Source organism: Aethalodelphis obliquidens, unplaced genomic scaffold (genome assembly GCF_003676395.1).
Source record: "Aethalodelphis obliquidens isolate GAN/ISIS:26980383/991018 unplaced genomic scaffold, ASM367639v1 scaffold2, whole genome shotgun sequence".
In the NCBI taxonomy this organism is placed as follows: Eukaryota; Metazoa; Chordata; class Mammalia; order Artiodactyla; family Delphinidae; genus Aethalodelphis; species Aethalodelphis obliquidens.
Window position 1 is genome coordinate 7,436,157 of NW_020837946.1, and position 26,175 is coordinate 7,462,331.

The 26,175-nt window shown below is 52.4% G+C and overlaps 1 protein-coding gene across 7 annotated transcripts in view; it reads right to left on the reverse strand.

Moving 5' to 3' along the window:
- Positions 1 to 26,175, reverse strand: part of DIS3L2 (DIS3 like 3'-5' exoribonuclease 2) — a 373,385-nt gene that overhangs the window by 12,325 nt on the left and 334,885 nt on the right. Inside the window, exon 15 of one of the 7 annotated variants that reach the window (XM_027118381.1) lies at positions 9,592 to 9,754. The exons of 5 other annotated variants lie outside the window; for them this stretch is intronic. In XM_027118381.1, the coding sequence (XP_026974182.1) occupies positions 9,736 to 9,754 (19 nt within the window). In that variant the 3' untranslated portion in view covers positions 9,592 to 9,735. Of the gene's footprint in view, positions 1 to 9,591; positions 9,755 to 18,032; positions 18,110 to 26,175 lie in introns of those variants that run through there. One more of the 7 variants, XM_027118380.1, reaches the window with a different exon arrangement.

Genomic DNA, 26,175 nt, shown 5'->3' on the forward strand with positions numbered 1-26,175 from the left:
AAATAAATATTACATTATTATTACGCATACTGCGCCAGTGACTGGCCTGGGTGCCCCGACCCTAGGGTTTGGGCTGAATACAGCAAGGTCCTAGACGCTTCCCGCCATAATGCCACCACCTCGGTCCAGGCCTCCATCTCTTAGCAACTGGCGTCCCTATTTCTAGCCACTCCCTGCTGTTTCAGTCTTCACACCCAGAGAGATGCTTTCTCTCTCAAAGGCAAATCTGGATGGCCATGCCCCTCTCCTGCCTGAAGCCCTTCAGGGGCGACCACTGTCCTCAGGACAGTTCCACCTCCCGGTAAAACGAGATTTTCCAGGCCACCTCTTGTCATGTGCTCGGTTCACCTCTCCCTTCTCGCTGCCCCCCTAACCCTCACACTCCAGTCATATTGAATTCTTTTAAAAAATATATTTATTATTTATTTGGCTGCATAGGGCCTTAGCTGCAGCCCACAGGATCTTTTTCATTGCGGCCTGCGGGCTTCTCTCTAGTTGTGGCGTGTGGGCTCCTGAGCGCGCAGGTTTAGTTGCCCCACGGCATATGGGATCTTAGTTCCCCGACCAGGAATCAAACCTTCGTCCCCTGCATTGGAAGGCGGATTCTTAACCACTGGACCACCAGGGAAGTCCCCATATTGAATTCTTGGGGCTCTTTCTTGCTTCTGTCCATTTGCACTGCTGTTCCCTTAGCCTGGAATCCTACACCATTCTCCCCCCATCTCTTTTTCTCAGATGTCCCTTCCTCTGGGGAGGCAGCACGAGGGGCCCACCTGGCTCCTATGTGCCTCCTGGGCGTCCCGTTCCTATCCCATCACAGCACTTAGCCCACACTGCTGTGATCACCCCTTTGATCGTAGGCTGTATCTCCCCTCCCCACCCAGTGCCGCCTACCCTGGGCCCAGTGCGAGGCCTGGCACAGTGTAGACGCTCAGTAAATCTGTGCACGATGAAGGACTCCCAGGATGGTGCACACTCAGAAGTTGAAAGGGCTGGGTCCCTGCCCCAAAGCCCCTTTTCTGCGTGGGCACACAGCCCTCACACATATACTTCTGACCCCTAACACTTGTTGCTAGAGGTTGTTGAAAACATAAAGCTCTGCCTAGGAAGCTGACATCATTCCCAAGCACTGAGAAGGAAGCTACAGCCTTCCCCTGTTCTTTGCCCATCCCCCGAGTCTACAGAGCACCTGTCCCCACTCACAGCAAGCTGGTGGCATTTGTCATTTTACCCAGCCCCCCTCCAGCCATTCGTTTGTTTGTTCACTCACTCAGCCTGAAACCTTTTCGGAGCTGCTGCTGTGGGTGGGTGCAGGGAGAGAGGGAAGAGACAAGCACCTGCGACAGAGGGCAGGCGACAGCCTAGGTGTGGCCCATTAAATCCTCCTGCAGCCTGGGAGATGCTTCCACTCCTTTCTAATGTGTGGGGAAGCTTAAGGTGCAGAAAGGAAAGGTGATCAGGCCCAAGTCCCGCACCTCGTAACCAGCAGCTGGGTTCGCCACCAGTTTGTGTGACCTCGACACCCTGCTGCCTCTGCCATGTCCCGGGCCCTGCTGCCACCAGGAAGCCTTGGCCTGCCCTCCAGGAGTCCCCAGCCTCGTGGGGTGGGGGGATACACCCACAAATCTAAGACCAATTTCAGGAGACGGCCAAGAGGAGGGAAACACTTCACATGAAAGGGATAAAAGAGCAAAGGTGTGGACGAGGGAAAAACATGCATCCGCCACATTCGGAAAATTAGGAATCAAGGGAAGAGGGAGGAGGGCTACGAGGTGAGGGCGGGACGGGCCTCCGGGGCCTGGGGAGCCAGACTCCAGGATGTGGGCTGCGCGGGGGAGCTGGGGGAGGCTGCTGAATGAGGGCAGCCGTGAAAGGGAAGCACACGGTGGCAGTGGGGCACAGGGACCAGAGGCCCTGCGCAGTCGGGGGGTAGCTGACGAATCTGAGGGCTTGCAGGCCGCAGCCAGAGGCAGCAAGAAAGGCCAGGGCAGGCCCGAGTTCGGAGCTGCACGCCAAGGTGAGGCTCTGGGAGCGGAGGGGAGGGACCTCAGAGGGTGACGAGGTGGCCCAGAAGCCCACATGGCCTAAGAGGGAGCCAGCTCCAGCTGGGCAGCTGTGCCCCGTGCAGACCCTGAGCTGAGGAGGGGGCCTTGGAGAGGCCACTGCACTCGGCAAGGAGGAGCCTGTGGCCACAGCCCTGAGGGTGCGGAAGTTGGTTCCGAAGACCAAAGATTCAAGGGTGAGGGAGGCGGTCCAGTGGGGACTCCTCTCAATACGTTTGTTGGTGAAAGAAGTAATAGTTTGAAGAGAGGGTGAGAAGGGCCTCTGTACTGTTTTCTGATTGCTGTTTTAAGTTTCCAAAAGATCTGACTATGTTTTCAGAGGCAAAGGAGCTAATGGGAAAGAACCTGGGGGTCAGTACCAGACCAACCAACCGTCCGGCAGGAAGTGGCTACCCAGGGAAGAGGCTATGTATCCTCGCAGCTGTGAACTCCCAGCAGGGGAGGCTGGCCCAAGAGGTTTGGGTGGAGAGGAGGAGGCTTGTCTGGGCCTCCCTCTGCTGAAGAAGGACCCCAGGGGAGACCGTGTGTGACGAGCACGCAGGTAACCGCGGAGCATAACCCGAGGCCCTGTCCCTAAAACTGTCTTCTCAAGTCCACTGGGCACAGGAGAGAAGAGAAGGGCCCATACCCGTCAGGTCAAGAGAGGCCCCTTGAATACAGCCTAGGGACAGGGCAGCCTCCGTGAGCCGACCCACAGTTAGGGCAGGCACAGTCCAGACTGAGGTCAGCGCTGGGCTGGCCAAGCCAAGCGGGCTACGCTGCGCTCCCACAGAACTCCCAGAGACGACGGGGGAGGCTGGCACCGGCAGCGGGGTCTCGGCCCAGCGTGGTGCCGACGGGCAGGGCCCCGGCCCTTGGCCTCTCCACTCCTCTGCACCTACACTCTCAAGCCTGCCTGGCCAGAGTGGCTCAGCCTCCAAGGATGTTCCGTCTCCAGATCCATTTTACCAGGCTAACCAGACGAGAAACTCACTCAGCCTTTCCATACCCAAAACACTCAGAACGTGGCTTCGGAAGTGACTGGGGAGCCGGGCAGCCAGGGCAGAGTGGCACGGCTGCTGCCCAAACCTGCAAATGCATCCATTTTCAAAGATCAAAACCAACTGAGAGACTTAGAACAGCCTCTTCTGCCCTCAGCCACCAGGGCACTCCTCACAACTCTGCGGGAACCTCCTGCAAATGGAATTAGACCTCTTACAGAGATTGTTCAATTAGCTCTCGGTGAAAACTGCTAACTTGGAAATTTGATAAGAATTGCTCCCAGCCAGTTTCAAATTCATTTCTTCTGAAGACTAAATTTTCCCCACTTGGGCACATCCTCACTGTGGGCCAGGAGCCCTTGGGCTTCGCATTGGCTGTGAAGGCAGCCGCTAGGCCTCTCACAAGGGCTGTGCGCCTGGGCGTGGCCCCTTCTCCGCAGCTGAGCAGCCGGCGGGAGCGGAGGCACTGGCCACCCTCAAGGGGCCCTCCGCTGCTCTCCCCACAGCCCCTAATTGAGTGTAGTGTGGTGGAAAATGCAAGGGCCCAGGAGCCGGTGAGATGGGAAGTCAGCGGCCGGATGAGCGCTAAAGTGGAAGCTGCTGGGGATGGGAAGGGAGCACAGTGCAGCTCTATCCCAGGCCAGGGTGGAGCTGGTAGCCCGGAGCCGGAAAGGGGCGGCCTGGAGGGAGGGAGCCGCAGGCAGTCTCCCGGGTGGGTGGGTAGGTTGGGGGAGCATCAAAGGAAATGCAGCAGACTGACGGAAGGGCGCCCATCCACAGCCGGCGGGCACCCCGCTGCAGGCCCGAGTGGAGGGTGCTCCGGCCGCCGCTCGGGCCTCGCGCTGACCCCTCTCCTCCTGGGCTCACTGCAACCTGCTGAGCGTTTTGGACATTCCCACGAAACCACAGGGAAATGAATGGGGCCGAGTTCACAGGCGTGGAAAACCCCAGAGGAGAAGGCCTCTGGAGCCAGACATAACAGGACCTGCGGGTGAAGCCGGAGCCAGGTTTCCTCTTCTGGGAGGCTGAATCCACTCCAGGGCCTTTCTATAGGTTCAGCGGGCGGGGCCCAGCTGCAGCGAGGAGGCACGTTTCAGCCGCTTGTTTTTCTACCTCAAAGGACGTCTCCAGAGGCTCCAGTTCAGAGCGGCCCTCGGGCCCTGCCAAAGGGAGGCCCAGTAGCTGCGGTAGGGAGGGGGGAGGGGACTGCCGAGAGCCTGGTTGACAGGCAGAAAGCCCTTTGTCAGCGTCAAGAAGCTAGAGAAGCCTCGCTCCCTTCCCAAGGTTCAGGGCTCTGCTCTCCGAGGCACCGGGCAGACCTGCGCTTGTGGCAGAAAACTCCCCCTAAGCAGAACCAGGTCGCAGTTTGTGCCGTGTGCCCTTGAAGAGCTGGGTAATTAGTGCTTGCTAGCTCCACCACAGTGTTGACACACATGCCTTTCTCCACCTCTAGCTGCTGTCCAACTGGAGTTAGAACCGCTGACCAGAGGAGGTACGGCCAAGACGCGCAGAAGCCCCGGCACCTCTGGGAGCCGCTGTGGTGCCCTCAGTGGCTCATCTGCCCTAGGTGGACTCCCTGGCTGGCGTCCCTTTCAGGCCCCAGCCCCAAAGCGGGGGCCGGTTCGGCAGCCCTGGATAATGGACAGAGACAGGGCAAGCGCAGTGGGGGCCGGCACGGTGGGTCACCACTGACGTTGGGAGAGAGCAATTGTGATTTAGAAACTAGGCTTTAGGTACGAGAATATTCGAGAGATAAGGGTGTTGTGGAACCCACAGGTTCTCTCTCTCTCTCTCTCTCTCTCTCTCCATCCCTCTCTCTCTCGCTCTCTCTCTCACACACACACACACACTACAAAAGGCAGCTAGATGAGAGAGGACGAGACGCGTGTCCTTGGGAACTCAAGCTCCTTTGCTTTTGCACCTTAGAGCATGTTTCGCTCACCTCCAAGACAGTCTTGGCCTCACTGCCGCTGGGGAGCAGCTCTCCTTGGGCAGGGCCGCCACCCCAGCTGTACGACCACTAAAGGCTGCAGGGAAATAGGAACCACTGCTGGTCTCAGGCTGGGCACGTGATTTCATCAAATCCTCACAAAACCTTGCACGGCAAGGGGCGTGTCAGGCCTAATCTGCCACAGGGAAACCGAGTGTCTGAAAGGCCAAGGATGGTGACCATGTAGATTACAGAGCCAGTGTGTGGCAGGGCCGTGGTCTGGAGACTGGGCTTTCTGACTCTGAAGTCTGTCCTCTACCCCTAACTTGTGATGAGAGGGGCTGCCAGGCCTACCTGGTGCAAGTGGAGGAAAGGGTAATGTGTCCAGGAGAAAAGCGGTTTCTGGAATGGGTAGAATGGGAATCCGAGTTCTTTAGGTCAGTAGTGGCCCCTCTGCCGTAAAGAGGGAATCTGCGTTTCCACGTTCTCCCCCCACCATGCCCCGGCACAGCAACTCCACCTCCAGCAAGCCCTGCAGGATTCTGCATTTCTGTGGGAGGCCCAGAGTTCCACTGGGGGTGGGGGTGGGGGGGCTGTCCAGGGCACACGTGCAATCGGGGCCTGCAGCACTAGGGGGGCCCCGGGGAGGCTGCAGCAATGAGCAGGAGGGGTGGGGCCCCAGCCCCGACACACTGACCTCCTGCGGGCACCTGCGCCGACGCCACCGGGAAGAGATGGGCCAAGTGGAAGGCGCAGGCAGGACGCACACTGGCAGGGGGACCTGGCTGTGAAACCACCCTAGGAAACTGCCTGGGCAGACTGGGCAAGTGCTTCCGGTCACTACAAAGGCCCCTGTGGGGCTCCTCGTAACCCTGACACGCCCTTTTTGGCTTTGTGAAAAAGGTCCAAGAGTGGGCTACAGTTCTAGCCACACACGTGGGTGGGATTGGCTTCCTTGAAGACAACATGTCTTGTAAAATCTTTTGGGAAATGTCAGTCCTTCCTTCTCCCCCTGGACCCAAGGCAGACCTGCCGGTCGTCGCTGAAGACGAGTCTTCAGTGCTCGAGGCCCTGGGGCTGGGCTGCGGGTCCCAGCGAGGGTTTTCCGACTCTCCATGCTCCGCAGCCCTCTGCTCTGTTCGGCCCAGACAGAGACCAAGAACTGCACTGTCAAATACTTTCTTGATTACGCCCCCCAGCTCCCAGCTGACACAAATCCTACTCTCTCACGCTGCAGCCGTGTTCTGGCTTCTGCTTACCTGGGTCTCCACTCACCTGCACCTGCGATGCCTTTACTGTCCCAGGCTGCCCTCCAGCCCCACCCCCGACTCTTTATGGGCCACCAATCCCACCTGTCCCCCACCAACCTGGCTCTGGCTGGCTCAGCTAGCTCCATTTACCTTGATTCCCAGGGCCTGGAACAGTATCTGGCATTCAGTAGGCACTCTTAAGTATGTTTTTTATCTGCAATGTTTTGCTTGGTTCATGCAAGACCAATTCCTAACATTTCCATGGTGCTTTACGTTGTCTGCACGTATGGTAGCCACGTGACCCTCATTACAACTGCGGGAGAGGGAGAGAGAGAGGATCCTGCCACCTCCATTGCAGAGGAGGAAATGGGCCTGGGGGTGCAGCCCCTGTCCACCTCGCTGTGGAGTGGGGAGCTGGCCCGAGTCTGGCGCGGGTGAGCAGATGCCTTTGGGGGTCTCTGTGCGGGCCCAATGCCAGGTGCTTGGCCACTGTTGGCCCTTCTGAGTCTCACAACAAGTCTTAGACCCCTCATTGTTCATACGAGCAAAGGGAGGCTCCGAGAGGTCATGTGACTCCCCTAAGCTTACAGAGCGAGGACACCAGGGGCCCCATCCACTGCTCTTCCTCAGGTGATCCTGTGCCGCCTGCCTTAAGCTTTCTAAGGATTGGACAGCAGGGTCTCCTTAGCAGCACCCAACCAAGGGCTCTGCTGACAGCGGGGGGTCAACACAGGGCCTGCCCTGAGGCCACACTGGCACCTGGGGGACGGGCGCCCATGGTGGTCTGCTGTGTCACTACCGCCCTTCCTTCCTGACTGTCAAGGGCACCTCCCGCCCTCAGCAAGGGTTGCAGCAGCAGAGGAGCCGAGGTCACTCGTCTCGACCTAGCTTGCCACCTGCCCAGCAACCTCAGAGGGACAGCGCCTTTCCCCAAGGCTCCCTGCCCCCACGTCTGCGGCTGGCCGTACTGGGCCTGCAAACACGCAAGCCCACCTCCGGGCCTGGCCGGGCTGGGACATTCTGTAACCCTGGAGGTCTTATGTTTAGCTCTCGGTTTACCTCTGCCTGTCTCTGGCTCGGCGGACAAGAGGACAGGAATAGGACTTATCCCTACACCGCCAGCTCCCCATGTGAACGCTTCCTCCCATCTGCCTTTGGGGCTCTGGCCTCCTTCTGTGTCTCGGTGTTGCCCCTGGGATGAGCACAGGGGCTGAGCACATTTGCTTTTACTGCTCTAGTTCTCCTGTCGCCGGCTAAAGACTTGAAGGTTCTGCCTCTTTCATCTGTGGACCTCTTTCTGGCGAACGCCACTCAGTGGGTCAGAAGGGCGGGGAGAGTCGTCCTCGGGGCCATGGCCATCTCGACCCTTAGACATCTTGGTCTGGAAGCCTGCCCTAGGAGCTGTCGAGACCTCGGCAAGCCTCACACAAGACTCTCTAGTCTGCCCCAAGAGGGTGTTTCCTCACTGAACTCTGAGCTGGGTAAAGAATTCTGGTCCTTTTTGTTTCCCCTGGTGAGTTCCACACTGTTAGAACTGCCCAGCCCCTGACAGTGTAAAGGGCCCTCAGAGGGGCTGGGCTAAGGGTGGGTTGGCTTCTTGCATCAAAGGCTGCAGCTCCCTCGGCCCCTGCACGTCTCACTGACCTGCTGCTGGCCTCAGCCCAGCTCCCCCCGCAGCCATGAGGAAACTGGCATCTCTCTTTGGGCTTCCTCTTGGGTGACGTGCACCTACACTTCCTAGGACCCCCCTGGGGCTTCCAGGCTGCTCCCTCCCCTAGCCTGCCTCCACTCAGTCACAGCTGAGTTTTCAAGGCGCAGTTCAGGCATCACCCTTCTTGGCCCATGGTCCTCTGGGCTGATTCTAGCCCCAGAACTCATTGTTGGATTGCAACCGTCTCTTTTGAGGCCAGTTTTCCTGTCTGGGGACCAGGCCTTGTCCACCTCTGTGTCCCAGGGCCAGGGGCACGTGTAGGTGCTGTTCAACCTGGGTTAGACAGGCCAAGAGCTGCAATGTCAAATGCCTGTTTGGGGAATGAACGAGGCACTTCAGAGACATGATTTGCTTGGTGCTCCACAGAAAAGAGGGAAGGAGGACTGTTCTGTGGGGTGGAAGCAGAGACCCCCAGGAGAAGGGCCTAGGAGTGGGGTTCCTGCAGCTTCCCTTCAGCTGTTCCCCGCTGGAAGGCAGGCATGTGAACTCAAGAGACAGAACCTAAGTCAGCTTCTGCCAGCCTGATGGGACCTGCTGATTTGCTCTAACGAAATTCTTCCCTACCTGTAGACAGTCATCACTTAGATCCAACACAGGGTGACAGTATGGCTGGGGCTTATGTGCTGGTCACCTGATAAATGAATACTCTTGTCCAGAGCAGCCCACCTCATTCTAAATATGAAAAGTAGCAGATTTAAAAAAAAAAATCTTCTCCTGGGCTGTTTCCATTGAACTGGCGCTTGTCTTATCACCCACTGGGATGCGGTATGTTGAGTCTGGCAGAGCTCTTCGTTAGTTATGTGACTCTTAAAATATTGACCCACAGTTTTATGAACCAGGTTCAGAGTGGTTTAAATGGATTTGTTCCCATCCAGAGCCTCTGGGCTTCCCCAGCATCGTCATGTCCCTGACTAGACACACACACAGCCAACCTCCAGGGTGCACCGGCTCTCCCTCCGGTGAGAGGGCGAGCACACTGGGAGGGGTGGCAGGGGCGAGCACACTGGAAAGGGGGGCGAGCACACTGGGAGGGGTGGCAGGGGCGAGCACACTGGGAGGGGTGGCAGGGGCGAGCACACTGGGAGGGGTGGCAGGGGCGAGCAAGGAGACTGCTGGTTTTCATCCCCACCTCTACCCCTGCATCTCTGGACTGATGGAAGCTCTCATATACAGGCTGTGTGAAGACTTCAGCCCTTTCCAGGTGCCACCCTCAACTCCACCTTAGATCCAAGGCCAGAACAACCTGGATTAGGCTGGGTTGATGTTAAGTCAGACGGCAAGGCCAGTGGATGTCAAAGCCTGGATGGAGCCCACGGTTCTACTTTCCTGAGCTGCCGCTCTGCAGGCCAAGTCCATCGTTTAGGGCAGCCTGGGATGCCCAGGGAACCCTGCTTTTCCAGGACCTAGAGATGCTCTAAAACAGTTCTCTAGGCGCCTGGGAAGCTGACCAGATTTCTGCGTCAGCAATGGCCTCTGGGAGCCTCGTCATAGGTGGCTCAGGCCAGGCCTGGGCAGCCATCATGACTGGGAGGACCAGCCCGTTCCACCCAGGCTTCCCTCAGGGTGAGAACTGCTCTTCCTGGCAGAGGCCTCAGCCCAGCTGTCCCCACCTGGGAGGAGGCCCTGCCCAGTGCCCTGCAGGGCCCTGTGTGGTCACCTGGCTGTGGCCGTCCTCCCATAGCCACTGTGGAGAGAGAGACCGTGCTCCCTGGCTAGAGGTGTCTATGCCAGTCCATTTCCCAGCAAATCTTTGTGAAGTTCAAGCCCAGTTCCTCACAGGTCACATTTGGGTGTTGCAGAATTACTGCCATCTGGTCATTCTGCAACAACACAAACACTTGGCTGCTGGTTTCACCTCACAGGCAGAGCACAGCTCAGGGCGGTGTCCACTGCCAACTGCATGCAGAGACTGGGCGCACACCTCCACCATGGCCTTCGTCACCACCTGTGAATGTTACCTTACACACCTGTCTTCCTCTGTGGGCTGTGCGCTTCGGGGCGGGGGGGTAGGATCTTTCTCATTGCCCAGTAGCTGGCACTAGCAGGTGTCCAACAGTTTGCTAGACAAGCAGAGGAAAGGTGTCTAGATCTGGGCTAGGAAACAACGGGCAAATGCATCCCCTGCCCACGAGGCACGTGGGCAGACGTCCTCAGGGCCCTTCCTTCCACACTGAGGAATTTCCGAGGGGTCACTTTCTAAGTTTGGCAGTGGGAAATGATCCATCTGGCAAGTAACGCAACTCTGAATATATAAGGGCTTCCTGAAGATTCCTGTGGTTCCCCGGCATGAGCTCAGCTTTATCAGGGCTCGGACCAGCGCTGGCCTCAGGCCTCTATGGAGAGCTGGTCTGGCCTGGATGGGAAGGGCGCGCAGCAGGGCAGGCTTCTCCCTGTGGATGGGCAGCAGCAACCTCTTGTGCTCTTGCTTGTTGAAGTCAAGAGGGAAGGTGGGGGGGGGTGTCCACCATACACGGCCTGTGTAACCTGGACGGCTAACCTCCCTAACCTCCACTTCCCACCCCTCAGGGGGAGGATTAAATGAGACACATTACGTAAAGCTCTCATCTCAGGGCCCGGCATGTTGTTAAGCATTCCGTAAGTATTAGTAATTATTATTACAAAAACCTTAAGGTGACAAGAGTCTGGTGTCATTAGAATACTGAAGGATGTTAGAACACAGAGCGAATGCAGCCAGCGCCCTGGAGACATTCACGCAGCACTTGCTGGGCATCTGCAGCATTCCAGATATTGTGCTAGGGGCTGGGACACAGATACTGTCCCAGCCCTTGGGCCTAGGGAGTCAGGAGATAAACACATACTCACTCCCCTACCGCCCCATGAGAATTTTCTTAGTCACACACTGGCTCTTTGCTTCGGCATTTATTTACTGAGTTCCCACAGCAATGTTCTCAGCACTTTGGGCGACGGATCCCTCAGAGGATCTGAGGAAAGCGGTTTTCCACGCATTCCTTCACACACTCTACCCACAAAACCTCCCCCATTCTATTGCAAGGAGTTCATGGGTCATGAAGCCTCAGGTGGAGCCTGCCTCACAGGACACACAGCAAAGTACTGGCGTTTCTGAGGAGGCGAACGGTCGCACAGGCCGCGTAAGAGTTAGGTCTGATGAGCCTGACAGCTGGAGAACACACCAGGAGAAAGCCGCGAGGCGGGAAGGCTTCCTTCAGCTTCGACAGCGGAACACTGAAGATCTGACTGTTTCCTGGAATATTTACGACACAGAAGATGGCGACCAGCTAACTGGTCTTTCATCCGCACTGAGGACTAATTAATGAGAGGAAACAGACTGAGATGAAACCAGAGGGCTGTTAGCACTAAGGAAGAATTTCCCAACATGACAGACGCACTAAACAATTCAGTTCAAGTTGATTTAAAAAGTACACCACCATCTCACTTATCTAAAACTCAACCACATGCTCAATCTTGAGTCTGACACATGGGGCAAAACCAGGAAACAACCAACAGACCAGGCCTTGGGGGCCAACACAGGTGCCGGAGCCAGGAGTCGAGTGTGACTCTCAGGGAAGTCCCGCCTGCGCTCCCCGCTCAGACCCTTTCCTCTTCTCGATGGACAGTTCTGACTACTAGACTCGGCTTCCTGGCCGACGCCATACCCCCATGGCGCCTCGTGCTCACAGCCAGGCTGAGAGGGTGCTCCTGGTGTCTCCTGGACAGCAGTAGAGAAGTGACAACGGGCCCTGACTGTAAAGGTGGACACAAAGACAGTTGGGGCAGGGCCTCAGTAAAGTCGAGTGAAAGCACACGGCACCGTGGGAGTATTTAGAGCAGAGGCAAAGCCGCAGAGCGCAGTAGAGCCTAAGGAAAATGCTTTTGTATCACCATATAAACATTGTGAATAATCCTGAATTATTAAAAAGTGCTGCATGACGTCCAGCGGACACCATTAAAGCGAAAAATACGTCCATAAATTAAAACAAGAGCCATTCCTTCTGTGAAGTTCCAGAGAGCTCACACACGAAGGTGTTTAGAGAAGATCACAGCTGGCCCACCACTGAGGGAGACACCATCGAGAGGACACCCAAGACAGGAATGTTGCCCAGAGAGCGCAGTGCTGCTGGCTTGGTGGGCCCTGCTTCTGAGCGCTCCCCACAGCCCTTCAGTTCCAGGGTGATGGCAGCGAGGTCCTCATCGACGCCAGGAAACGAGCCACGTCCTCTGCCACACCGGCCCACTCCTGGGCTTGGAAGGCAGACACCGTGTCTCACTCATCCTCAACCTTGGAGCCTGGCCCAGCAGCCCCTGGCACGTCCTTGGGTCGTGGGGTCATGTGGGGCTGGAGGGGGCAGCTTGCAGTCAGTGCGTGCTGTGTGCTCTGCATCTCAGCTAGGCTTTGCTGGGGTGGGTTTTCAGAGCAGCTGCGTAAGTTGGCCACTTGCTTTTTGCTTGACTCAACGGGCATGAGCTGGGCACCTGCTCTGGTCACTCTGTGAGGTCTCTGCCCACGTGAGTGCCCACCTTTGGAGAAGTGTGCTCAGAAGGGAGAGTAATCGTGTTCAATTCCTCTTCAATAAATAAAGTGATTTATATCTAAGTGATTTCCATCCACTGATGGCCTTTGTCATCAAGCACAGCAACCCCCTCAGGCTCTGGAGGCTTCCTGCCCAAGCACCAAGAGAAAGCCACAATGCCCCAGAGAGCTGGGGAGTGGCAGTGAAGACAGATCAGAACCACTTCCCCACAGAGAGCACAGCCAAAAGCGAGAGAGCCAAGCACGTTCTGGCCACCCGCCAGGCAGCTGCAGGAGGTGCCAGCCATGGGCACCTTTCTTCAGGCTTAGAGCCAACACGCAATCCTGTGGCCCATTTCCTGCATGGGCGAACCTCCCTCAGAGTATCTCAGGCCTCTGTGGCCTGGGCCTGGGCTCTGACTTCCAGCCACCCAAGGGAGGGTGCTTATGGCAGAGGCATTTGCTACTTTAAGTATCTGAACATGCCCTAGAGGCTGGTGCAGCCCACCGGCAGGCAGCACTTGCCAGGAACTGAGTGGACCTGCTCATCAAATGGGACTGGCCTGAATACCACCAGCTTCTAGCACTCCTCAAGGTCTTGGAAAGGGACAGCCCTCCTTGGGTTTAAAAACTAAACAGCTGAGCCATCAACTTAGAAAGGTTAGCCTTAGGGGCCAAAGAGCAGTCTTCCCACTGGGATGGGAATCGGTGGATGGACAAATACCCAGAGTGGCAGAAAAGACATAGATCGTGCCAGGGAATTCTGACAAAGGTATATACATGGCAGAGAGAGAGAGGTACAGAGAAAACAAAAATGCTAATTTTCCCCATCCTCTCTCACTGGTCAAATCATGTCACCATATGCTCAAAGAGAATTTGGAAAAAAACAACTGAAGGATCCCAAGTCACACTGGATTGCTGCAGCCCTAGGAGGTTCCTAGAATGGACACGATTGCAGTCCATCGCAAAAAGATGAGTAAAGGGAACGGCAAAGCTATACAAAGGAAATTTAACAAGAAGGAAAAAATGCTGTTTGCTTAATGTAGCCCTGTGTTAAACCAACCAAGGGAACTCTCTTTTATGAGGTCTTTGAGAGTTGCAAAGTATTTAGTTTCGAGAGTTCCTGGTGGCCTAGAATTGTCTGTCTTGGGTCATCCTTGGGTAGTTGTTTGGGCTGCAGGAAGGGACACTCTCACATCGTGGCTCGGGCCCCGGAAGCCCCTGCCAGCCCCGGGCCTGTTTGGGTCTCTACCCTCCTTGTACTCTTCCTTGCTCTCTCCAAACCTCAGCAGAGAAAGATTCTGTGTGTCTGCATAGGGTTCATAATCCTCTAATTGGGACAGCTTGAGGGCTTAAAAACACACAGTCCCACCCAACAACCCAAGCAGCCTGACCAGAAGGAAAGCCCTCAATCCTCACCGCCCACCTCCTTGGCATCAGAGAAAAGCCCAAATGGCAGTAGAGGCCAGGGAAGGCCTAGCCTGGTGGGGGGCTCAGCCCGGTGGCTCAGCCAGGTGGCTGAGGAGAGCTGCAGGTGCAGCTGCACGGGCAGGCAGGGAGGGCTCCTTTCAGCACGAGACTTGGCTGCCCCAGTTTGCTTCCATGACAATGGAAATCAGAGAAAGGCGGATGTGCAGACGACAGTGCTATAAGGAGGTACGGGGGAGGGAAAAGGAAAAGATGTTCAGCGTACCTGTGAAGTAGCTTAGCAACTCTCCTCTTGGAAACCTATGACAAATGTGGTATTTTTTTGTGACCTTGAGGGTTACACATTCAATATTCTACCAGGGAATCGAGGAGTAGTAAGAACAGCCTGGGCTTTGGGTCCGACACCACCTGTTACAACCCCTGCTCAGCTGTATCAGCCACGCGATCCGTCTGTAAAACGGACAAGGCAAAGTCTTCCTCACAAGGTTAAAATAAGGAGTCACAGTCTTGTGATATTCCATCTGCCTACCTCTTAACATACAAAAACCACCACTGCCACATTTCAAACTTAAAAAAGTACCTTCGAATTGAAAGATCAACTTGGGGAAAAGTAAAATCAAATGTATACAAAAGGGAATTTTAGTGTAAGTTTTCATGATTTAAAAGTGAGTTTGTGGTAAAAACCCTTTTCTCTAAGATCAAGAACAAGACATGGACGCCTGCTATCGTCACTTCCATTAAATACTGTATAGCACTACGAGGCCAGAAAAAGACACAAATGGTGTTGATACTGGAAAGGAACAAGTAAAACTGGGTACAGAGAAAATCAGAAAAAATCTGCAGATGAGTTATTTGAATAAATTTAGCAAGGTCACTGGACACAGGGTCAATAAAAATAAACTGTCCTTCCATACATCAGCAACAAAGAGACAAGGAAATTTATAAATACCATTTTAAATAGCATCACAAACATTAAATACCTAGGAGTAAATCTAATGAGAGATAATCAAGAAGACCACTGCATAAAAATTTATGAAACGTTACTGAGAAAAATTAAAGAAGACCTAAATAAAGAGTGGGCTACACCATGTTTGTGGAGTAGAAGACAATCATAAAAGGGTTAATTTTTTCCCAACTTGATCTCAGTGTAAAGCCAGTGCAATCTCAGTGTAAATCCCAGCAAGTCCGTGTGCATGTGTGTGGCAACTGACACTCTGATTCTAAAATTTCCATGGAAATGGAAAGGGCCAGGAATAGGCTAGGTGCCCTTTATTGAGGAGTAGCAAGGTGGAAAGGTCTAACTCTACTGAATATCAAGACTTATAATAAAGGTACAATGATTAAGACAGTGTGGCACTAGCACAAGAGACACGCAGATCAGTGAAACAGAACAGAGTGCAGATACAGATCCGTGCAGATACAGACCCTTCATTTTGACAAAGGTGGCCCTGTGGAGCAGTAGGAATGATGCTGGGTCGATTAGATGTCCATACGGGAAAAACTGAAACATGCTGTACTATATTCAAAACTCATTTCTGAGTAGATTATGGTCTAAAATAGAAAAGGTAAAACAATAGAGCTTCTAGAAGATAATGTAAGAACATGTTGATGGCTAATTGCCTGTGTCCACTGGACGGGCCACAGAGTGCCCAGATTAAACATTATTTCTGAGTGTGTCTGTGAGCACTTGCATTGGATAAGTAGACTGCCCTCCCCAGCATGGGGAGGCCTGAACAGAGCCAAAGGGTGAGGAGGGAGTTCTTCCTCTCACTGCTTGCCCTCTCGTCTTATCTTCTCCTCCCCACAGACTGGGAGTTACCATTGACTTTCCTGGTTCTCCAGCTTACCAGACAGCAGATCATGGGACTTCTCAGCCTCCATAATCACATGAGCCAATCCCTCATAATAAATCTCCTTATATATATACACAAATATAAATAAAAATATATATATATATATATAGCCTACTGGTTCTGTTTCTTGGAGAACTCTTTAATACCAAACATGTCTTCATGATGTTTATATAGTTTTCTTAAATGGGATATAAGAAGAATTAACCATAAAGAAAAAACCCGATACACTGAACTACATTGAAATGAAGAATTTCTGTTCATTTAAACACCACCAAAGAGAGTAAAAAGGCAAGCTACTGAGTAGAAGGTATCTGCAACATGTATAACCAACAAAGGACTCACACCCAGAATAGAGTGAACTATAAGTCAACAAGAAAAACGGAAAACCTAGAAGAATAATGGGCACACAATTTGAAAAGGCATTCTACTGAACGGCCAATAAATATATGAAATATCATATGTTGCTGGCAGGAGTGTTAAACTGGTACAACCACGTAGGAAAATCATTTGGCAGTATCCACTAAAGTGGGTATTTTCTCTGAGTTAGTAGTTTCACTCCTAGGTATACACTCAAAAGAGATATGTGCATGTGTGCACCAAAAGACACGTATAAGCAGAATTATTTATAACAACCTCAAATTGGAAACAACTCAAATGTTGACTGAATTAATGCAGATTGGATAAATTACAATGTATTCATACAAAGGAAGACTTATAGCAATCAAAATGAATGAATTAGGACTATATGCAGCAACAACGATGAATTCTCAAAAACATAACGCTGAAAGAAGAAAGTCAGACACAAAAGAGAAGCCACTGAATGATTCCGTTTATATGAAGTTCAAAGCCAGGCAAAACTAATCTGTAGTGTCAGAAGCAATGATGGTGGATTCCTTTCTGGAGGAGAGAGGGGTATGCTGGAAGCTCCCGGGGTGCCGAAATGTTCTATTTCTTGATGTGGGTGATAGTTACATGGGTGTGTTTGTTTGCTAATACTCTTTGAACTAGATGCACATGACTTGCGCACTTTTCTCTATGCATGTCATAGTTCAAAAATAAGTTTCACAAAGTGAGTTTATGTAAGAATCTATTTTCCAGCGTGTTGACTATGGAAGAAAATAGTGGAGTGGATATTAAGTCACCCTACGCGCTGAGACACGGGGACCAGTGTGCATGATGTGTCTGCATCTGGCCTCTGTCCAGTATAATCTCCCCATTGCCACTGGCTTCCACATTTCCTCACTCTGATCAGTTCTGCCCTTAGAATGTCGGCAGGAGCCGAGGAGCTAGCAATTTCTATCAGGGGCTGAGCACCCTGGCCCAGCAGCATAGGAAACCTCTGATGAGACAATTCAGTGCTTTACAGCATGGCTTCAGGCTCCACCGCACCCCCCCACCCCATTCTCCCAAGACGTAGGGAAAGGGTGCTGACTCAACACAGCTGAGTAAGAGCTTCCCTGCCCTGGCCACCTGTGGGCTGCATTACATTTGTGGGAGACTGGGTGACTGTAACCCAATGGTAATGTAAGCTACACAGAAGGCAGTCTTGCTGACCCAGGCCTTGCTGCCCTCCCTGCCCAGGACCCACAGGCAAGTTCAGCATCACTCTGTGTAGCTGTTCCAGGCCCCACCCCTGCCGTGTATCACATGGCTGAGGCAGTATCCCAGGGAGAAGCCTCCTGGCTCTACCTCTGGTTTACAGCTTGAGCTGGGTGGGCCAGGGCACCACTAGGGGAACTGGCCTCCCTTTCTGTAAGTGGGAGTGTTCATACTCACCCCCTTCCCTTCCTATAGGGAAAACTCAGGTCAAATGAAACTGCATTTTGGCACCCAGGATACCATTACTGTTGCTGCACGGAGTGAGGTGGTGGGAGGGAACAGGAGCCCCCACCATCTCTCTGCACGGTGTGGAGGTGGAGAAGCGCATCCCTCACTGATCACCGTCTTGATTCCAGCAGCTTAAGCAGGAGTCATGCCCGCATCACACCGAAGCCCGACACTAAAGGCTGCGGTGGAAAACAGTGAGCTCCCACCTGCACCGCAAGCGGCTGACTCCAAGACGCCCGCTGCAGCTGCCGGCTTGCTCCCATGAGGTCACTTCTGGCACCTTTCTCTGGCTCAGTTGCCTCCAATTTCCCCCAAAGCCCTCCTCCTCCGCCTTGATTTCCAGCTCTCCTTTCTCCTAACCAAGGGCTTCACCAGGAACAAGGAAGGCATTCTTCATTCTAACCTGGCAGTGTCAGCGGGAGGTCTGGAGGCTCTCAGGTAACACCACTCCTTAGCCTGAGGAACTGGCATCAGGTCCGAGGTGCAGGCACACAGTGTCATTTCCAAAGTACTGGGAACACTGGGAAGTGTTAGTGTTGGTCTGAAGTTGTCAGGGCTGCTGGGAAATATTCCATCTGCTTATTTAGGTGAAGGAAGAGGACACGAACCAAGCAGAGGAGGAAACGAATTAGATGCAGGGCTTTATCCAGGAGCCCTGCTCTTTCTCCTGCCTGAGTGCGGTGGCCACGAAAAGGCGCCTCTCAGCTCTCCTGCCACGGGAGCATAAACGGCCTGGTGGCCCAGCCGCAGCCCCTGACCCACCACTGCACTGACACCAAGGCCACACTTCCCGAGGGCTGCTCCCAGCCGGTGACTAAGCACTCGAAGGACCTGCAGGATGTGAGGCTTCTCCAGCAGGTGACTTTGGTTCCAGCACTTCCCATCAGTCTGGATGAACCTTCTTAAAACTGGGCTGCAGCCCAAGACTCTTCCTACCCAGTCCTCCTCCTATGCCCTCCTCCACAGGGGCTGAGCTTGTGTCAAGATCTGAAGACTCTCTTCCTGCCTTCTCCTCTTCTCTCCCCTTCTAATCCTGTCCTGGCATCTGCTTCTCAGCAGACCTGATGTGTTAACACAGTGGTACTGGAGTGGGTCTGAGAGAGAGGCAAAGAGATGGAGTTTGGGGCCTGGCTTGCTTACTACCCAGTGGGCAGAGACGACACTCTTCTGAGTCGAATGTGGGGCGTGGAGAATCCCTGGCACAAAGTAGTGGCCCAGCTGCTCAAAGACTCACCAGTGGTGACCTGGGAAAAAGCCTTTGCTTGACCGTGTTGATTCAGGTATTTGAGAGCCCGGGTGGTGCAGCGTCTACCAGGACCATGAAGTGAGGCACACGGTGCCCAGCAGGGAGACGGTGACAGGCTGAGGGCCCTCAACCAGCAGCTGCAGGCTAAGCCAGAGAGCCAGAGGGCCTCTTACAGAGGCAGCTTACAGAAATGTGGCCCACACTCCCTGCGGAAGGCTAGTGACATCCTGTGCTGCAAGACATGCAGGGGGCCCACCCTGCATCCCCCACCTCATTTCTGGGGCTTCAAGGCCCGTAAATACGTTTAAATGTCAGGGAAATGGGGCTGGGGATGTGCTGGGCCTGACAAGGCAGAAAGAGATTATATACCAAGAGTGGGAAGGATGAGCTAGCAGGATTTGAGGGCCTTCATCAAAGGGGCCAGGAGATGAGATGAGCAAGAATTTACTGTTTTGGGCGAATTTTCTTGGGATGTGGGATTCTAAGGGACGGGGCAAGCTCACTGCTGGAGTGGTCCTTAGAGGCCTGCAGACAGCGACAGCTAAGGCTGAGCAAAGTGGAAGGGCGTGAGCTGCCCTGGCAGACAGCTGGGGAAGGAAGAAACACGCTGAGTCCAGAAGACCTAGCGGAGGCCTACGGACTGTGGGGGGGCCCACAGGACACCCCCTTCACCAGGCTCATCAGAAGTGTGCTGGTGAGAGGAACACCAGCACTGCTAAGGAGATTGGTAGGAGATTTGCGGGCCACAACCAAGGACAGCAGAAGAGGCAGTCACAGAGCTGGGCTCATTAACGCCTATGGGGGTGATGGAACCCAAGGTAGCTCAGGCCAGGGGTAACACAACAAGGGTCCCTCTGAACTACAAGTGATGCTACTGCCAGGATTCTTCCCGCTGTGTATCCAGGGGTCAGCAGATGAGAGGAGGAGTCGCATCATGGTGGGGAGGGACTCTCCTGGTGCTCCCTTGCGCGACTGTGAACAGACACATAGACATATGTGTCAACCCTGTCCTGAGAAGGATGTGACAACCAAGGGCTCGGAACCTCCCAATGAAGTTTTGAGTCACACCACCAGCTACGCTGCCAAGACCTGCTGAGGTGCCGGCTGAAGGTGAGAAGAACTCTATGGGCGGCAGAGGCGGTGGTCTGTCCCATTAACACGTCCTTTCTAAGCTCTTCCTCGGGAACAGAGGCCACAGGAGCCACAGAGAAGCTGCTCCCCACACGAGCGGAGAAACGGATCTGTGCAGGGCAAGGGGTGGGCTGCGGCTGCCCACAAGAAGCCCCGTCCAGGCAAACGGCCCTGGCCCTCTGGATCCCTGTGCCCAGGAGTGACTGGGCACGGCAGGGGTCCTGAGGCAGGCCCGCCCCTGTGGGACCTGAGAACAGCACCGTGGGCTGACACTCTGCCTGCCCAGCCCCCTTTCCCCATCCCTCTCCTTCACAGGGGCAGGCCAGAATGGGCTTTGGAATCTGCTAGAACTAGAGGAAAATTCAGGCTCTGCTCTTGACCATGGTGTGACCTAGGGCAGGCTAACCTCTCTGACTCTCAGCCTTGTTTTGTTTTTATTTTATTTAATCTGTAAAACTGTGAAAATAATATAACCTCCTTGACTTTTTTGAAATCTGTAAAACTATAAAAATAAGATCTGTCTTCAATGGTTTTGAAACTAGAGATAACTTGGGTAAGCCCCTAGCCCAGTGCTGGTGAGCTGTGGGCATTCAGGAGGTGGTAGCTCCCATCACTATCATGCTACGTGGATCAGAAACTCTACATGTCGTGAACAAAGTGTAGCCTTGCAATTATACTCAGCTGCTGCAAGCTTGCTTGGCATATTTAATGCTCTTTATAATTATTACTGTGCCCTCCTATCAGGCAAAAAATGGTAGGTAGTGATGTAAATAACTGCAATTACTACGATATTCACAGAATTAAATCAAATGTTTGCAGTCTCTTTCTTCTATGTGTTAGTTCTTCAGAATGCATAAACCATCCAAGGAAACCGTTTTCCCTCATGTCATGTATAACTTAATCCTCATGATAATCCCACAAAAAATGAAAAGACAAAGGTTGGAAAGACAAAGGCTGCGTAGCCAGGTTCCCTCTCTAAAAGGATTCAATTAGGTCTCCCAACCCCTGTGCTAGGCACTACAGGTACTGAAATAAACAAAACAAGGCCTTGACCTTAAAAGGACTCAGCGTAGAGGAAGTAGGAGACAAGTAAACCAGTGCCTGAAGTGCACTGTGATGAATGCTGAAGCAGAAGCAGAAGCGGACAGGTGTGGCAGAGGACTGTGGAGAAGGCACTCATGGCTTCGTGATGGCTGTCAGGGGTTGGAATGGCTTCCCAGAAGTAATACTGGGCTGAGAGTGGAAGGAGAAGTAGAGATTACCCAGATGGGTGTGAGTGGGCGGTGGGAAACAGTGGTGTTCTAGAAACGGGGCATGGCATGGTCACACAGAGACACCTTGCATGCGGCAGACTCAAGATGGTCTGGCAGGATGGAATGTGGGGTACGCTGGAGCAGGTAAGCGTCTAATCACAGAGCTGTCTTCTGGTGACGGGTGCCCAGTCCCTTCCTCTAGCCTATGAGCCCCTGAGGGCCACGTGAGTGTTTATTCAGCGCTGCAGCCTCAGTGACTAGCTCTGTACTGGTATCCAGCAGAAACTCTCTGTACGCTTGTTGAATGAATGAGTAATCAGACTCACATTTTCAAAAATTTATTTAGACTTCTGGTTCTGACAAGATGGTAAACTGAACTGATGTGGACCTTTTTCCCAACACAAACACAAAGAAAAGATGGATAAGATATACCAAAAGAATAATCTATGACTGAGCATTAAAGAAAGAAGGGAAAATTCCCAGCTACCTGAAATGAAGAGGAAACTAAGTCAAAGCCATAATCATTACCATAGCAAAGGAGGGCCGGGGGTAGGAGACCTTGACACAGTTATAGGAGTTAAGGTTTTCATACCCACAGAAGGGAGAAGACCTGGCCGGGAACTGGAACTGAGAGCCCTGCAGAAAGCCAGGATCCAGGAAGGGCTGCTGGTCTTTGAACAGGGACCAGGAAGACCTTTCTCACAGCCCAGAGGAATGTCTGTATATAGCGCGGAGGGGAGGCGCTCCTCTGTGGGATGGGATTCCAAGCCTGTACCGCATGTGTTTGTCGAGGTTGAATGCACACTACCCGGGTTCTGAGAACCCTAAGCCACGAGGTTAACACCAAACCGGGAAAAGACCTACAGAACTCCCAGGCTCATGGCAGAATAATGGCAAAAGCAATGGAAGAATGCATCCACAACCGGGGGCATATGGGACTCTCACAGTGAACACAATCCCTGCTTAAGACAATCTCCTGATAAAAAAGAACAAACCGTGTGGAAAAATGAACCACCATAAAGGCAAGTCAATAGAGACGACGTGTGGGAGAACTGGTACCCTTAGAACTAGAAATAAGTGAACAATCAGAAAGAGGCTATAAAATGAGTGTAATCAAAATAACTGGCAGAGATGAAAGGAACAGAAATCATAGTGAAACACTAGGACAGGAAAAAAAGAACAGTAAAAAAAAAAATAATGGGCTGATTTTAAAAAGCTCCCAACAGAACTTCTAAAAATTAAAACTAAACACCCAAATCAGGAAGGGGTATCCAAGAGCAGATTATAAACAGCTATAAGGAGACCAGTAAACCGACGGACATTTTTGAGGACGTGCCCCACAATGCAGCACTGGCAGAAAAGGAGGAGGAAAAAGAGAAAGAATAAGATGGTAGGTTTCTAACAGGAGCTCCAAAAGAACAGATTAGGGAGAATAAAACAGATAATAGATAATTTCAAAATGGGAAGAACTACACTGAGTCCTAAGCTGTACAGATGAATCTACTCTTAGACGTAATGTAGTAAAATGGCAGAACACTGAAGACAAAAATAACATCGCAAAAGCAACCAGAATGAAAAGGCACGTAAAGCTCCCTCAGGCTGCAGAGTGGAAGCGCTGGAGGTGAAAGAGCTAAAGGCAGGGAGGGCATTTTGCACAGGAGCTCAGCCGTCCTGGCGGTGAAGAGGAGGACGGTGGGGAGTATGTGGACAAAGCTGTTTGTCTGTGCAGGGCGCCACCATCCACGGAGTTGCTCCCAAGTCAGAAGCAGCCACTGGCCTCAGTACTGCTCCCACGGCTCTCAACTCTCACCGCTGGAGCGCACCCTGGAGGGTGCTGCAGTGTCTTCTTCTAGTTACACAAACTCCTTGAGGTCACAGACCAGGCCCCATTTATCTCTGTCTCCCTAGTGCCTCGCACAATACGTTGTATGGAGTAGGGGCTTAATAAATGTTGAACTGAATTCTCATGAATCACTTGTTCACACTTTTAGGCCTGTTCTTTGCTCTCTGAAGAGACCTCCGAGCCCTAACTGGAAACACATGACTTTCAATCAGTTCTGGATTCACTGGTTTAACATGCATATTAAAGGCAGGTGAAGTTTCTGCAACAGAGAAAAAGAAGGTGGTCCCCAGGTCTGTGGGTTGCAACTGGCAGTACCTGTCAGGGTGGTGGGGAGGCTGGCGCCTCACACCTCTTAGATGAAGATTTGAACAGTGTTTGGGAGGCTGGCAGAATAATTCAAGGAGAAGAGCTTTACTAAGCTAACCTGAGGCACAATAGGTGCCTCAGCTTCTTTCCCCTAATGACCTCAGAGCTTTAAGAATGCTTACCTGAGAGCCGTGCCCTCCAGGGTCTAAGTCCCACCAGAGATGGACAAGTCCCAGGGCCTGTCCTCCCTGGAGCACAGAGGCTAAACGAGCTTCTTGACGGAGAAGAACGGGATGACATAGAGTCACGGATCGGGGCTACTAGGATATTCCAGGAAAGGAAGCTGACACGAGAGTCCAGGAAGTATAAAAGCGGAGTGCCTACTTTCAGGACTACTCCATTTAATAGGAAAAGGCCACTGGGGAGAACTACCGAGCGCCACAGTACTTACTCAGAAAAACTTCTTTGCTGATGGACTGAATTTGGCAGGGATAAATACGAAAATGATTACAAATTATACTGCAGAGAATACCCAGATAAAAGCGGTAGTTTCAATTACTAAACGTACCAAACTAATATTCAGCTAATTTCTTTTATATGTAGAACCTCATCTCTCTGCTGCCGTTGCCTTCATGTTACTTGGCTGAGACAACATGGACCCCTTAGGGTCTGGGGTGGAATCTCCTCATTTCCTCAACACCAATGTTGAGATTCAGGTAGTCGAGGGAACTGTCCCTAAAAGTAAACAGAGGAACACAGGGCAGAGCCTGGGAGAGAGGAGAAAGTCGCAGGCAAGCTCGGGGGTTCTCCACGCTTGACTTCACAGTTCACAGTGGGGAGGGGAGGCTGCCTTTGGACAGAGCGCTCACAGCTGAGGGCTGTCAGAGGAGCGTGCACCAGCCTCTTCCCTACTCAAAACTCTGCCAGCTGCAGCCACAGTGCAGGGATGCAGCCCTGCTGGCACTGGGAAAACAGAAGCGAAGTCATGAGGATTTTCCTGAGACGATTTTTCAGGAGAGGCAGTCAACGTTTACTGTGGGCATTCTACGTGCTAGGCCAGCGACAATGTCTTCCCGTTCAATCCCCATGACAATCATGCCAGAAAAGTTACCATTAGTCCCATTGTTCTTAACAGATGAAGAAACCTGAGGCTCGGGGAGGTTAGAAAACTTGTCCACGGGTTGAGAATAAACTCCAAGATTGCCTCTAGCAAGAGAGAACGGTAGGGAGGGACCACTGAGGCATCTGATAGTCATACTTTCCGAGATCATGGCTCCTACCCAGTTTCCTACACAAAGGCTTTCTTTTACAGGTCTTTGGTCCAAAGCTTATCAGTACTTACAGCTCCTACATTCTCTCCTACATTGCTTATTCTGATAATATGCTAGGAGTTGGGAATTAGGCCAAGAAACAGAGTTAGGCTACTTTCTCCGATCGGTTTTAAAGACAACGTAAGTTGTTGTCACCGGACCTCTGAACTGCTCAGACATGAACTTAAAGCTGGTGCCCTTCTCCCACTGAACAAAAACTCTGCCAACCTTATTTCCAAAGAGCAGAGAGTCAGGCCAGAATTGGAGTATGTAAACACCCCTGAGCCTGACGCCACTGTGTTTCTGCGGCCACAAGCTGTCGTGTGACGGGCTGCCATCCACGGCCATCCAGCAAGCATCAGGGAGCTCATGGCAGCGCTGACAAGGAGGGCTTATCGCTTACAGTTCTCTCACTCCCTAACAATGCTTGCCCCTGCCACCAAGGGACTCGCTCACCTGTCCCCGTCAGTCCTGACCCAGAGAAGTCTAGCCCTACTTCTCTACTGAACCAAGCATTATCAGAAGCTGAGACTGTATCTCTGACACAATGGACTAGAAATCCTGTAACTGTCTTCCAGAAACAGTGCCATCCAAGAGGAGGAATGATGGTGTTAAAGGATGCTTGGTCAACCTTTTCTGAATGATTAACTTGGTGGGAATTGAGGGTACACAATAGCTGACGATAGCATCCTCCTAAAGATAAATTACAAAGAGGAATAATGCCTTGAAAGTAATCTGAATGGAAATTTGGTCACAAAGGCACACAGTAACCCATCTTCCACCCATAACAGAGCATGAGCTCTTAAAGAAGACGCGAGTTTCTCTTCTGGAAGGTAATGTATGATTCCACTGGCCTGTGCCTATTTGATCCTTCCACTGGATAAAATTAAACAGTTGGATATTCAAACAATTAGTCCTTGAGTCCAGGTTGGGACTATTCTTGTCATCAATGAGGTTTCCAAAAGTAGCAACTTGGGACATCAATTGCCTTTCATCTATTTTCTTCCCCGAATTAATGTGATAATGCTGACCGCTGCCTCACACAGCTGTGGCAAGTGACCTTGAACAAGTTACATACATTCCCTAGACCTCAGCTTCTGCAAGTACAACAATAATAAAAGAAAACTCTTCAGGTTACCATGAGAATTAAGTGGGATGACAAACGTAGTGTCCCTGGACTGTGCCTAACACACAGTAGGAGCCCAAGGGTAGCTGCCCTCACCATTCATCAGTCCTTGTCATCATCAGGGCACACGCCCTTTATCTCACTCATCACCACTTTCACTGGCCCACAGACAAAAATACACAGTCAAGGAGGCAGTCTGTGATGAAGAGAAGAGGTGTATAAAACTATGCCAGGCGCCATCTTTCTAATAAGGCCACCAACTTAAACCTCTGTAAGTACCCAGAAGTACCCCAACTCTAAAATTCCCAAGGTAAGGGGGCGGCGAGGGATAAATTGGGAGGTTGGGATTGACATATACACACTACTATATATAAAACAGATAACTAATAAGGACCTGCTGTATAGCACAGGGAAGTCTACTCAATACTC